General features: G+C 44.4%; 1 protein-coding gene across 3 annotated transcripts in view; it reads left to right on the forward strand.

The window, feature by feature from the left end:
- LOC110537361 (THO complex subunit 2) overlaps positions 1-14,279 on the forward strand; it is a 65,888-nt gene that overhangs the window by 43,304 nt on the left and 8,305 nt on the right. For all 3 annotated transcript variants that reach the window (XM_021623337.3, XM_021623338.3, XM_090192176.1), the window contains 14 exons: positions 191-308; positions 436-615; positions 2,193-2,357; positions 2,737-3,012; positions 4,091-4,232; positions 4,895-5,052; positions 5,187-5,315; positions 5,500-5,631; positions 5,832-6,016; positions 10,024-10,199; positions 10,384-10,486; positions 10,854-11,254; positions 11,400-11,458; positions 13,009-13,044. In XM_021623337.3, the coding sequence (XP_021479012.2) occupies positions 191-308; positions 436-615; positions 2,193-2,357; positions 2,737-3,012; positions 4,091-4,232; positions 4,895-5,052; positions 5,187-5,315; positions 5,500-5,631; positions 5,832-6,016; positions 10,024-10,199; positions 10,384-10,486; positions 10,854-11,254; positions 11,400-11,458; positions 13,009-13,044 (2,260 nt within the window). The remainder of the gene's footprint in view (positions 1-190; positions 309-435; positions 616-2,192; positions 2,358-2,736; positions 3,013-4,090; positions 4,233-4,894; positions 5,053-5,186; positions 5,316-5,499; positions 5,632-5,831; positions 6,017-10,023; positions 10,200-10,383; positions 10,487-10,853; positions 11,255-11,399; positions 11,459-13,008; positions 13,045-14,279) is intronic.

The following is a 14,279-nucleotide window of genomic DNA, read 5'->3' on the forward strand; positions in this document are numbered from 1 at the left end:
CGCCCTATGAAACGGCATGCTGAATTATGTTATTATTAGTGCCCTGTCCTTAGCTACTCCCACGGTTGTTTTTGCCCTCAACCTTGTTTTCTTTTTTTTACCCATGTTTATTTTTGTGTATGCGCACATATTATTTATGTCTGCATTCACAAATATGTATAGACTGATTGTTGTGTTCCCCCCACTGCAGTTTTGACCTGTTGATTCTGAAAGAGGTGGTGCAGAAGATGGCCGGGATCGAGATCACTGACGAGATGACATCAGAGCAGATGGAAGCTATGACTGGAGGGGAGCAGCTCAAAGCAGAGGTACAGGACCCTGTTTGGTCTGACTTGAAACTGTACACCATGACCAGGTCAAAGCAGAGGCACATTGCATTAGTCAGCTATTCCTCAGCATGACTTGAAACAATGCAGTTATATTTTCTGTCCCCAGGGTGGTTACTTTGGTCAGATCCGTAACACTAAGAAGTCGTCCCAGCGTCTAAAGGATGCCCTGTTGGACCATGATCTGGCCCTGCCCCTCTGTCTCCTCATGGCCCAGCAACGCAACGGGGTGGTCTTTCTGGAGGGGGGTGAGAAACACCTCAAACTGGTGGGCAAGCTGTACGACCAGGTACTTACTGACCCCCTTTACAGATTTACTTACACTAGTTTTACACCTTGGATAGTTCTCCTGTTTAGAGTTCATTAAATAGTCAATCTGTCATTGCTTTTCCTCTGCTTAAAATAGCATATTGATAAGCACAGAGGGTAACTAGAAGTCATGTCGATAAGCTACATCAGGGGAATGCAGATGAAGGGAGTTCTCCCCTTTTTCATTTCTTAAATATTACTCAGCTGACAATTATGTTTGGTTCAATTCCCCCATGTTGCCTGTAAGCTGTGAGCCTTCCTCAGCGATAATCCCCCCCAAAATTGCCTCTGTTTGCAGTATTGGGCCACATTGATGGATAGTTTGAATAAACCAGGTTGTGTCTTTTAAACAAATGACAAACTGTGGGACTAATAGCACACAAACATGGCTGTGCAATAAGGGAGAATGAACTGGCTGTGTCCAAAATAGATTGCTATATTGAGCAGATAGGAGACCGCTCCAGCCATTACCACGAGCCCGTTCTCAACAAATTAAGCTGCCACCAACCTTCTGTGATAGAAAACTACTTTTGACCAGGGGTTTGAACCGGTTCAGGGAACAGAGCATAAAACAACGTTTATCGAGGAACGTAAGTGATCAATAATGTTCCGGAACAGAACCGTTGTTTTCAAAGCATATGCAAAGCCCTCACTCAGTAACTCAAAATTATTCCGGTGTCTGTCTGCCAGTTGAAAGTCTTTGCCAGTGTGCGTGTCTGCAACCTGCCCCTCCCCTCTGAACCTTAGGCTACTGTAGGCTACTGTAGCCTACTGACGTTACAAGCATGATTCAGAAATAAGGGAGAGATTTTTCATTAGAGAAGAATCTCTTAACTTTTTCAATGCTAGTTACAGGTACTATAGTTATCACGTTTCACGTTGGCTTTATTAACTACAAAATGGCAAGACGTGTGTGCAGAGCGGCACCAGAATTAAACACAAGATTGTCAGCTAGCTCTGGTCCAACTTTAAGCCAACTCTCGGAAGTTCAAAGACATTCAATGTTCCTCCATAGAACTTGTTCCTCCGTAGGTATAATTCTGTGGGCCTAATTCATATAATGCATGTCCTAACAATGCCAGGCACTTCAAACCAAGCCTCCTCCACCCACTCCCCCGACCCGGGAATTGTCAGTTGCATCTCGCGCCCATCGCACATGTAAACAACTATAGCTTAGGCAGCCAATAGCGCCCATGCACGGATGCCTAGGCTAAAACGACTACAGCTTGCCCGCTCCATAGCAAGGTGCTCTATCCGCACTGATTGGTGAAGTAATTTAATGTCAAGCTAAGGTAACAAAACTTCTGATTTCAGAGGATTAAAAAGGAACGAAAAGGAATGATATAAACCAGTACTTTTTTTTGGTACGAACGGTTCAGAACATAATTTAGCAAGTCGGAACAGTGGAATAGAATGAAAAACACTATGATTCTGTTCAGAATGATACTATTGGAAAAGTATTTCGATTACATCCCCTGCTTTTGTCCAGAGGCCATAAGTAGTGCACTAAATAAGGATTAGGGTGCCATTCTCTGACTCCCTGTCCCTTGGCCATAGTGTCACGACACCCTGGTGCAGTTTGGTGGCTTCCTGGCCTCCAACCTGAGTACTGAGGACTACATCAAGCGTGTTCCCTCCATTGACATCCTCTGTAACCAGTTCCACACCCCCCACGATGCTGCCTTCTTCCTCTCACGCCCCATGTATGGACATCAGATCCTGGTGAGTAGTCTCTCCCTCCCTCTGGCACTTCACCTTTAGTCTGTACAGTATGACAATTGGATACAGTGAGTATAAATGATCTACAAATAAATTCAATACAAATAAGACTAACTTTGAATTGATGTGCACAGTAATGCTTTGAGAACACTGGCCATGTAGAATCCTGAAAGAATTGTTTCAGTTTGAGAGAGTGCTGTGTAACCTCATTTACGGTCCCCCTGGCCGGACTTGAAACATCCCGAGTTCCCCCTCTGCTGCCGTCCATCATGAGGAAATGGACTCGGTCAGGTTGTGTGTCTGGAACATACTGTATATCAATCCGTTTGTGAATCTTACCATGTAAAGGAGACAGTAACTGAGTGTCCCCTCCTCTCCCCAGTCTAAGTATGATGAGCTGAAGAAAGCTGAGAAGAGCAACCGGCAGCAGCAGAAGGTCCATAAGTACGTGGCTGCGTGCGAGCTGGTGATGTCGCCGGTGCACGAGGCCGTGGTGTCCCTGCACCCACCCCGTGTCTGGGACGACCTCCGACCCCAGTTCTACGCCACCTTCTGGTCGCTGACCATGTACGACCTGGCTGTGCCACACAACGCCTACGACCGCGAGGTGAAGAAGCTCCAGCTCCAGGTGCAGGTCATCGAGGAGAACCCTGATGTGGTGAGTCACATCGTCATGGTTGTGTCCATTAGAGCGCACAACAGACACCGCATTCAAACCAAAACAAGCTTTTATTATTAGTCCAGACCCAGTTCCCCTGTGTCCGTCTGTTTTCTTTCTTATGTTGCCGAATACTCTAAACACGACTCGGGCATCTAGCAGACCCCTTGATGACAACACTTGTATTATTTCTTCTTTTTTAATTTTTTTTTTTAAGCAGTGGTTGAAAAAGTACCCGATTTGTCATACTTGAGTAAGAGTAAAGATGCTTAAGTCATTTTCTATTAAGGTAAAAGTGAGTCACCCAGTAAAATACTACTTGTCTAAAAGTATTTGTTTTTAAATGTCTTAAGTAAAAGTATAAATGATTTCAAATGGCTTATTAAGTAAACCACACAGCGCAATTAGTTTTATTTAATTTACGGATAGCCAAGGGCACACTCCAACACTCAGGCATCATTTACAAATGAAGCATTTGTGTTTAATGGGTCCGCCAGATCAGAGGCAGTGGGGAGGGGTCATGAATTGGGTCATATTTCCTGTACTGCTAAGCATTCAAAAAGTAATGTAACTAGTACTTTTGGGTATCAGGGGAAAATGTACAGAATAAAAAGTACATTTTCTTTAGGAATGTAGTGAAGTAAAAGTTGTCAAATATAAGTAGTGAAGTACAGATAACGGAAAAAATGACATAAGTAGTACTTTACTCCACTGCATTTTAGTCATTTAGCAGACTCTTATCCAGAGAGACAATTAGTGCATTCATCTGAAGATGGGTGAGGCAAGTATTTTCCATCAAGTAGTTATCAGTGAAGTCAGTGCTAGTAGGAAAAGACAACACTGCAGCAGGAAGAGACTATTCTCATCTTCCAGTTCATCTAAATGCCTCCAAACACAGTTGTACACTTCATTGTGGCGCAATGTTCTCCAATTATCACTTGACTTGCAGTGTAATGGTAAAAGAGTACTGTAATTGTATTGTGCTTGAGCTCGAAGTTGTTATTAGTGTTTTCTCTCTGCATGTGTTCACCCTGTCTAAACAGCAGCCTGCTTGTCTGTCTATGGTGTCCGTCTGTAGCCAATGAACAAGAAGAAGAAGGAGAAGGAGCGCTGCACGGCCCTACAGGAGAAGCTGCAGGAGGAGGAGAAGAAGCAGCTGGAGCACGTCCAGAGGGTCCTGCACCGCCTCAAACTGGAGAAAGACAACTGGCTCCTCGCTAGTAAGATAACATTGCGCTCACACTCTTTTTCTCCTTCCCCCCCCCCCCCCCCCCCTCTCTCTGTCTCTCTCTCTGTCGCGCTCTCTCTCGGTCTCTCTCTCGGTCTCTCTCTCGGTCTCTCTCTCTCTCTGTCGCTCTCTCTGTCGCTCTGAAAAAGACACACACACACACACACTGCTGACTGCCCCCCACAACACTAATCCCAGCAGACCCTCCTGTACCCAGCTGCCTGTTCCCATTGGGGGACAATACTCTATTGGGACAGTAACACCACAGTCAAGCCCCCTCAGGTCCCATGAGGCTACTGAAAACCAGCCTCACCTTGTTTGTTTTAGCCCAGTTAACAGGCATGACAAGTTGTTTGATGTAATGGCGCCATAGTCTGTTTTAGAGGATCTGGGCTAACGGTAGATGTCAACTCTCCCATTTCATTAAAGCACACATCAGTCATATGAACAATTTCACTGTACAGCTCTATACAACCTACGCTACTGACATTTTAAGAGTGGGTTTAACCTCAAATCTTGTTTGAAGAATTACCTCTGAGTCACTCTAAAGATGAGTCATGCAAGTTAGTTGACGGTAAGTCTTAATTCACTGTTCTCACATCCTTTTTTTTTTAATCAATCCCTTCTCCCTCACACCTTTTTTTCCCCTCTCAGAATCCACCAAGAATGAGACCATCACTAAGTTCCTGCAGCTGTGTCTGTTTCCTCGCTGTATCTTCTCTGCCATCGACGCAGTGTACTGCGCCCGCTTTGTGGAGCTGGTGCACCAGCAGAAGACCCCCAACTTCTGCACCCTGCTCTGCTATGACCGGGTGAGACTTCTCCCTTTCTCTCTGTCTTTCTTGCTTTCTCCTTTCTGCCCTGTACTATCTCTGGTTGTCACAAGTCATTATACCATGGGATTTTCATCACTTAGTGACTCCGCCCTGACCTAACTGTGTTGCAGGTGTTCTCTGACATCATCTACACGGTGGCCAGCTGCACGGAGAACGAGTCGCGACGCTACGGCCGCTTCTTGTGCTGCATGTTGGAGACGGTGACCCGTTGGCACAGTGACCGAGCTGTCTACGAGAAGGTAAGGATTCCACCTCTAACTCACACACTACATCCTCTCAGATCAACAAATGTGTCGGGGCAAGGGGTTGATTTGAGGTTGGCCAACATTATCTACTGACATTACTAATATTCACTGAAGTGTGGAAGATGTAGAATGCACGTGTTAACACTTCATCTTGTCTATTTGTTGTTCCGTCTTTAAGGAGTGTGGTAACTACCCAGGCTTCCTGACCATTTTCAGAGCCACAGGCTTCGACGGAGGGAACAAAGCAGACCAGCTGGACTATGAGAACTTCAGACATGTAGTGCACAAATGGCACTACAAGCTGACTAAAGTGAGTTCTTCCCTTCGTTTCATTGCCTTCTGAAGAAGTCAATCTGGTATTTTTGTCTCATTAACACCCATTCATTTACTACCATTATTCAGAATGCAATAGTTTAAATGAAGAGAAACGTGACAGACAACTCTAACAGGAAATAGCAACCGCTCAAGCAGTTACAATACACTCCTCACTCTCCCCTCTGTACCCTCTAGGCATCAGTCCACTGCTTGGAGACGGGGGAATACACCCACATCCGGAACATCCTGATCGTGCTGACCAAAATCCTGCCCTGCTACCCCAAAGTGCTGAACCTGGGCCAGGCACTCGAGTGCCGTGTCCACAAGATCTGTCTGGAGGAGAAGGAGAAGAGGCCAGACCTCTATGCCTTGGCCATGGGGTAACACAGAGTCCACCAGCTGCATTGTGTGCAGCCCAGGCACAGTTCACTAGCATTGTGGGGGTTGTAGTTAAGTGGCAAGTGGTTACCTAACATATTGCTGTTAGGTTTGTCAGTTTGTTGCTAGTACCAACAACGGGTGGCGTTAAATGGAGTTGTGTACTTTCAATGCAAAAAGAACTGCAGAGGTATAGATGAAGTGGTATTGGATGAATTATCATTAGGGAAGGTTGAGTTGTATTTTTATCCAGATGTTATTTACATTGGGAAGCACTTGTTGGGGATTATCTAAACAGAGTTGTGAGAACAGATAAATGATCTTGGTACTTTGTCTGTCTTGTAGTGACTAGTAGAGGATGGGTCTTAAGGAGCTGGTGTGGTAATGAGGACTGATTTAATTAAGGTGTAGGCCTAGTCTAGCTGTTGACCTGTCTGCCTGGGATTCAGTCAGTCACCTGGTGCTGCTGCAAAGCACTTCAGACAGCTAAACAAACATAATCCTCTACAGAGCTTTACAGGATGTACCTGGCAAATCCTCACTTAGAGGCACTGATCCCGCGTGTGTGTTTGTGATGTAACGATTCACCGATACGCATCGGCCCCCAGTTCAAATGTTTAGGATGCGAGTGCATCGGTCCGCAGGCGTCCAAACTGATCCAAATGAAGCCTGCATTGGTAAGAGAAACTATTGAAACGTTGCCAAATCGCCGGTCCACTAACTTTTTTACTCGTAATATTTTATTCTGCCTTATTCCGAAAAATACTTCTATTCTGTTGGCTGAATTGATGTGTCCTTTCCTTCAGCCTATCAAACTTTTATGCATGTAACTGTGTATGACTACAAGTCAGATCACAACTGTCAAATCAAATTGTATTGGTCACATGCGCCGAATACAACAGGTAGACCTTACAGTGAACTGTTAACTTACAAGACCTTAACCAACAAAGGAGTTTTAAGAACCCCCCCCCAATGTAAGAGATAAGAATAACAAATAATTAAAGAGCAGCAGTAAATAACAATAGCAGGGCTATATACAGGGGGTACCGGTTAGTTGAGGTAATTATGTACGTGTAGGTAGAGTTATTAAAGTGTCTATGCATAGATAATAACAGAGTATCAGCAGCGTAGGGGGGCAGTGCGGGAGACACTACCAATGAGAGGTAGGTCTACCCTATCCTTGTTCTAATATTTGTAGGCTACGTCTGTGCGGCACCTTCAGCATTCAATGTTTGTAAAATGGCTTTCGCATGATTAAATCATAAGCTTTATTGCGAGACAACCAATGTAATTGGCTGGGTCATTGTTACTAAATTGTGTTTCACTGGTGGAGCTGTATAGGCTACCGAAGTGGTCACAAGTAACGTCGTGCTGGTTGCACATCCAGCTGCTGATTGGGGCTTTTCAATTACAATGTTCACCGTAATAAGTATTTTTGGTAGTTCTGCTTTAAACAGTCTGCAGTTGGTCCTTTTTACATGCACATGGTGAAGGTGTAATTTCATAACAAGGACAGCCATTTTTACTGGCTTCACTGGTCAGAACAGGAGAAGAGTATTTCTCCTCTGTAAAGTTCTATCTAAATCATTCTCTTTTGAGACGGTGGTGACATCCAAAGTTGTGTTATGTGAATTGGCTATGTATTTCATAGCTCATTTTTGAAGATGAATATTGACATATTACTAGCACAACACATTTCTATCTTCTATATGACAAGTTCATCAGTGGGTGATCAGGATTTCAGATAAAAAGTAAGGGGGGGAAACAAATTGCCAGCTCACACACTACATCATACCAACACACACACACACACACACACAGGGCTGCTCAGACCAATCCAGCTGAGCTCCATCCGTAACATATATTAATTTAGAATGGAAAATGAATTTGTTCATGCAACAGTTGTTTGTGCATTGAATTGAACCGAATCACATCGATTTGTTACACTAATGAAATCGAATCGCACCGAGCCATGAAAGTATCGTATCAGAGCCCAGTCAAAAGTTTAGACACACCTACTCATTCCAGGGTTGTTCTTTATTTTTTACTATTTTCTACATTGTAGAATAGTGAAGACATTAAAACTATCACATAACACATAGGGAGTCATGTAGTAACCAAAAAAGTGTTAAACAAATCTAAATATATTTCATAATGGACATTCTTCAAAGTAACCATCCTTTGCCTTGACAGCTTTGCACACTCTTGGCATTCTCTCAACCAGCTTCATGAGGTAGTCACCTGGAATGCATTTCATTAACAGGTGTGCCTTGTTAAAAGTTCATTTGTGGAATTTCTTTCCTTAATGCGTTTGAGCGAATCAGTTATGTTGTGACAACGTAGGGGTGTTATACAGAAGGGTGCCCTATTTGGTAAAAGACCAAGTCCACATTAACACCTCAAATAAGCAAAGAGAAATGACAGTCCAACATTACTTTAAGACATGAAGGTCAGTCAATGCGGAAAAACCATCAAGCGCTATGATGAAACCGGCTCTCATGAGGACTGCCACTGGAAAGGAAGACCCAGAGTTACCTCTGCTGCAGAGGATAAGTTCATTAGAGTTACCAGCCTCAGAATTTGCAGCCCAAATAAATGCTTCATAGAATTCAAGTAACAGACACATCTCAACATCAACTGTTCAGAGGACACTGTGATTCAGGCCTTCGTGGTCAAATTGCTGCAAAGAAACCACTACTAAAGGAAACCAATAATAAGAAATAACTTGCTTGGGCCAAGAAACGCGAGCAATGGACATTAGACCGGTGGAAATCTGTCCTTTGGTGTGATGAGTCAAAATTTGAGATTTTTTACACTTAACCAGCACGGCTACCACAGCATTCTGCAGCATTACGCCATCCCATCTGGTTTGCGCTTAGTGGGACTATCATTTGTTTTTCAACAGGACAAATGACCCAACACACCTCCAGGCTGAGAAAGGGCTATTTGACCAGTAAGGAAAGTGATGGAGTGCTGCATCAGTTGACCTGGCCTCCACAATTACCCGACCTCAACCAAATTGAGATGGTTTGGGTTGAGTTGGCCCGTAGAATGAAGGAAAAACAGCCAACAAGTGCTCAGCGTATGTGGGAACTCCTTCAAGACTGTTGGAAAAGCATTCAAGGTGAAGCTGGTTGATAGAATGCCAAGAGTGTGTAAAGCTGTTATCAAGGCAAAGGGTGGCTACTTTTAAACTAATCAAAATATATTTTTGATTCTTCACTCTTTTTTTGGGGTTAAAACATCATTCCATATGTGTCATTTTGATATTTTCGATATCTTCACTATTCTGCCCTACCAAACAAAAATGAGTTGCTGTTAGGTTTGTCAGTTTGTTGCTAGTACCAACAACGGGTGGCGTTAAATGGAGTTGTGTACTTTCAATGCAAAAAGAACTGCAGAGGTATAGATGAAGTGGTATTGGATGAATTATCATTAGGGAAGGTTGAGTTGTATTTTTATCCAGATGTTATTTACATTGGGAAGCACTTGTTGGGGATTATCTAAACAGAGTTGTGAGAACAGATAAATGATCTTGGTACTTTGTCTGTCTTGTAGTGACTAGTAGAGGATGAGTCTTAATACATGCTTAATCAGGTGGACAAGTATTCTGCCTTGTCCACAACATGGGGGTCATGTTACTGTGAAAGTAAGGTAAAAAAAAAAAGAGCAATTTTTCTCAGTTCTACGCTACAAGCAGTTACTACCTTTTTGCTTAGTAGGGCAGTATAATATTTACTACAATGTAGTAAATAGTACAAATAAAGAGAAACTCTTGAATGAGTAGCCGTGTCCAAACTTTTGACAGGTACTGCAGATGTGTATCGAATCGTGCTTGTAAGGATAGATGCACATCCTGTGTGTGTGAGTGGAAAGATATCATTATGTTATTGCGTCCCTATGTGGGAGTTCTGTTTCTGTGGTATGGGTATGTGTGTAAGCATGTGTATGGGGTGTAATGCTGTATGATTGCCCTGCTTGTACCTTGTACTCTCCATGTCTCTTGCAGCTATTCTGGCCAGTTGAAAGGCAGGAAGGCGCACATGGTTCCTGAGAATGAGTTCCACCACAAGGAGCAGCCGGTGAGGAGCGCCACCCCTGTCAGCCAGCAAAACGGCCCTGGCACCACGGCCAAGCCTGCCACCAACGCCAGCAAGACGGAGGAGGGCGTCGGTGAGGACGCCGGTGAGTGGGGAGATCCAACAAGTTTCCACTGAGATCTGACCTTCTATCATAACCACAAGTCTAACAGATCATTTTATGTGTCACACACAATATGACAGGTGTTCTTGTTTTAATTAGTATGGGGACAGTTGTTTTATTGAAAGGGCCATTGTGTTCATTCTGTTGCTGCTTCATGTTTTGATAGATCGAGCCAAGGATAAATCTCAGGGTGCAGCGAAGCCAGTGAACAAAGCCAACAGCACAGCGGCCAAAGTGACCACCAGCAACGGGAATGGGGCTCCTAACAGGTAGCCATGGAGGCCAGCCAATAGCAGCCCACAGCACTGGGGCTGGGAAACAACCAGATTTACTTATTTACTGTTCTCAACTATAGCTCATTAATACGTTAAAAAAAGGCTGAATAAAACAGGAAAGAGCTCGATCAGTTGTTTGAATATGTCAGTCAGTGAATGACCAGATTGGAATCTAACACTGTACTTTGAACTGGTGGATATTAAGACTAGGCATCTGAAGTTTGAATGTTTAAATACATTAATTAAAGATTGACTCTGTATGATTTCTATGAGCATGTTGAATCAGTCTTGCTTATCTGTGCATCTGTAGCATGTTGTCCATGTTGAACTCTGAACCATGTCCATTCTGTTTCTCTCGCAGCACCAAAACCATCAAAGAGAGGGATGACAAAGAAAAGAGCGGGAAGGAGAAAAAAGAGAAAAAGGAGAAGACTCCAGGCAGCACTCTAGAGACGAAGGGGGAGAGCCGGCGGGAGAAGCAGAGAGACGAGAGAGGAGCAGGCGGCAAGGAGGAGCGGGCGCCACGCGAGGGTAAGGAGAAGACGCCCAAGGCAGACCGGGACAAGCAGAAGGCGGAAGAGAAGAGCAACAAAGAGGACAACAAGGCCAAGACCGGCAACGGAGAGCCCAAGGAGCCATCCAGGGAACGCGACACCGGAGCCAAGGAGTCTAAGAGCAAAGAGAAGGGAGGAGACAGGAGTGCCATGTCCGGATCCCTCAAGTCTCCAGTTCCCCGATTGGAGTCTGCTGAATCTGAGAGGGGTAAGCAGCCTAACCTTCAACACGGGCTCTGCTCATATACTGTTTCTGATTTTCTCATTGTTGTCAACGGGTAATTGGAGCTATTAGTTTGAATGTGCCTGTTGAAATGAGAACTAACTGAATTTAATCCTCTTGTTTATTCCAGATCACAAAAGGCGAAAACTGGAGACCCACTCTTCACCATCCCATTCCTCCTCTGTTAAGGTTAGTATGGCCTGAGGAAGGCTATGCGCGTGTTTCTTCCCTTTCTGCCGGAGCGTTCCCAACTGTTGCGTGTTCCATCGTCCCTCAAGATCACCGAGGAGAGTTCTCACACACGGGAGCCCCGTCTGGAATCCCCTTCCTAAACCATGACCGTTTGGAAATAATTCCATGGACTTTTCCTTAATATTTTCCTGAGTGGGGAAAACCATCAAGGACTTAGCCAAGAGAAAAATGTATATATTGAAATATAAATTTATTTTCGTGTGAATGAAAGCAGTAAAAGTGCGAGAGGAGTTTTTATGCATTTCTATAGTCCCCACCCTTTTTTTCTCTTTTTGAGTGCACTATTTTTCCTCAAGTAAAATGCCTTCCAAGTCAGGAGCTTGCTCGTTTTTCGCTGAAAAGATGACCCCCCCCCCGCCTCTAAGACCGGTATTTTTCCGTTCTAAATAGAACCCAAGATGAAGAGCTTTTCTCCTGTTTTCCGGCAAGCTGAAAATATTTATTGTTTGAAGTGGCGTGAAGTGTTTTTCTTTTCCTCTGAATCTACGGGAATCCAGTGGGGGTTGAGCGGAGTCCACAGTGGCACAGTGTCTTCAGAGGAAGTCTATCTGCTACCGGAGGAGAGGCAGAGAGCCGTCCTGCTGCCGCCACGTCATCTGTCCCCACTGTTAGTTCTGTTCAATCAGCCTTCATGCAGCCTCAGTCTGTACCTTCGCTTCCACTCAAGATGTGTACGCAGTCAGTTGTTCCTTTGGCCTCCTCCCCACAACCCTTCCCCACCAACAACCAGCAACCCCCCCCCCCCCCCCCCCACCCCTCTCAACACCCCTACCACCCTGTCACACGCGCAGTGGGAACCCCAAGCACCACCAGCACCCAGGAGAGACGAGCGGGAGCTTCAGTTTTACACCAGCCAAAAGTACAGAAGGAAAATAAAGCCTGCCTTCTACTACAGAGAGCGCGAGAGGGAGAGAGAAAGTGTTGGCGAAGCCTTCTGGATCTGCTGGAGCGTTGCCTAAACCGCTGGAAGCTTGTGATAGGTCTTAATGTTTACTACCACCAGAGAGATAGGCTCCTCCCTGTGTCTTATCCATTCTCAACTGTAAGTGACAACAACAGTGTTAAAACGTAGGAGAGCAGAGCACATACGAAATGTAATTAATTTAGTCAGACACATACATACACAGTTCAGTTGTTTTGTTAGTTTACACCACATGCACTACAAACAAAGTAAAATACCAGCTGTTCTTCAAGCCTCAGAGGCTTCATTTAATTCCAGACAATTTTTTTTATACAAAGTAATCAGACACTATTTTTATCTCACAAGTCAGTGTTTTTCTGATTTAATGTAAAGTCTATGAGATGACCCTTGTTAAGGCTATTATGAACTCCCTTCTCTGTTAATAACCTTGTGAAAGCCTTAGTCCTTGAAGGTCAAAGGGAAAGAAGTGTGACGTCGCTCTGTCCAGCCCCCCCTCCACACACTTCTCCTCCTGTCCTGCTGTCTGACAACTCCCCAGCTCATCTGTCTCCATTCATTCCTACAGGACAATAGCAACGAACCCAAGGACTCTGCATCCAAGGTTTGGACTCCTAAACACTTCTCTATTATCATTCACCTTGACTGTTATCATCTTCACTCTCCTTTTACAAGTGCCATGAGGAGGGGTCAGTTAGAAGGACTTTAGTAGTTCACACGTATTGAATGGGCAAATTGACCATTTTGCAGACTGTCCGAATAAATCTGACTTAAATAAAAAGTCATTGCTGAATAGTATAACTTGAGATGTCACCTTAGGTCCAGTTTTTCTGTTTAAGTCCACTCTGTGCCAGGCAGCCAGACCCACACACTATGTTTTAATGAGCTCGGAGTCATGGGAAAGATTAAAGTCCTTGTCCAGTACAGCAGACTGTTGTGAAAAAGTGCTGATTGTGCCACCGGGGGGAAGAGAAGGCGAAAGGGCAGAATTTTAAGCAGGCGGCATTTCTTCCTCTTGTCTGTGATCACTTTCTGAGGCCGTCCCTGATGCCTGCCCGGCTGGAGACTCATTAGCTATGCATGTGATGTGCTGAGAAGAAGAGGGGTAATCCTCTATTGAGCCCACACTACAGACCTCTGTCTCGCAGTCAGACACACCTGTTCACCCACCCGCCTCTATTCCATATTGATTTCTGATATTAGTTTAAAGCAAAACACTTGAAGTCTTTATTAAGCTCTAGGTTTTTTAGGCTCGTTTTAAGACTGTAGCCTGCCATTCCTTTTCACCACCAAAACCCTTATAAGCCCTAGTCCATATTCATTGGGTTCCTCTCAAATCAGTAGCCAATGCCATAGTTCAGTTATTCCTCTGTCTAGATGCTCTCCTTGCAGACTGAGCTAGAGATGCTGTAGATGGCTACGCCAGGTGAATAATTCATACAGCAGGTACAAGGTTGGCTTGTTAAACTTTTATTGAGTTAGACAGCAGCACAGGTAGCATTGCCCTGCTGTCTGTGATATTTTGATCTCCCGCCTGCGGTCCCCATGGTCCAGTCTCATATCACCTACACTATACATGGTTCGCTGTGCAGTTATTGGGATGATATCTATGCTCTCTGGACTGAGCTACAGTCATTGGTGACTCAGTTGTTGTCGGGGAGGGAAATGTTTGGGGTCTGAATACTGAGGATGTTGGACCTTACTACACCTCTGACCACGTGGTTAGGGATAGTGTTCAACTTTGATACTACAATATTGAAAATGTTCCTGATGTTCTATTTTACTAGATAACTTCTGCAGTGGTAAGATGCACTGTGGATCTGCTCTTGAATCTCCTTT

The sequence above is a fragment of the Oncorhynchus mykiss genome, chromosome 12, assembly GCF_057628025.1.
Source record: "Oncorhynchus mykiss isolate SJ-2025 chromosome 12, ASM5762802v1, whole genome shotgun sequence".
Lineage (NCBI taxonomy): Eukaryota > Metazoa > Chordata > Actinopteri > Salmoniformes > Salmonidae > Oncorhynchus > Oncorhynchus mykiss.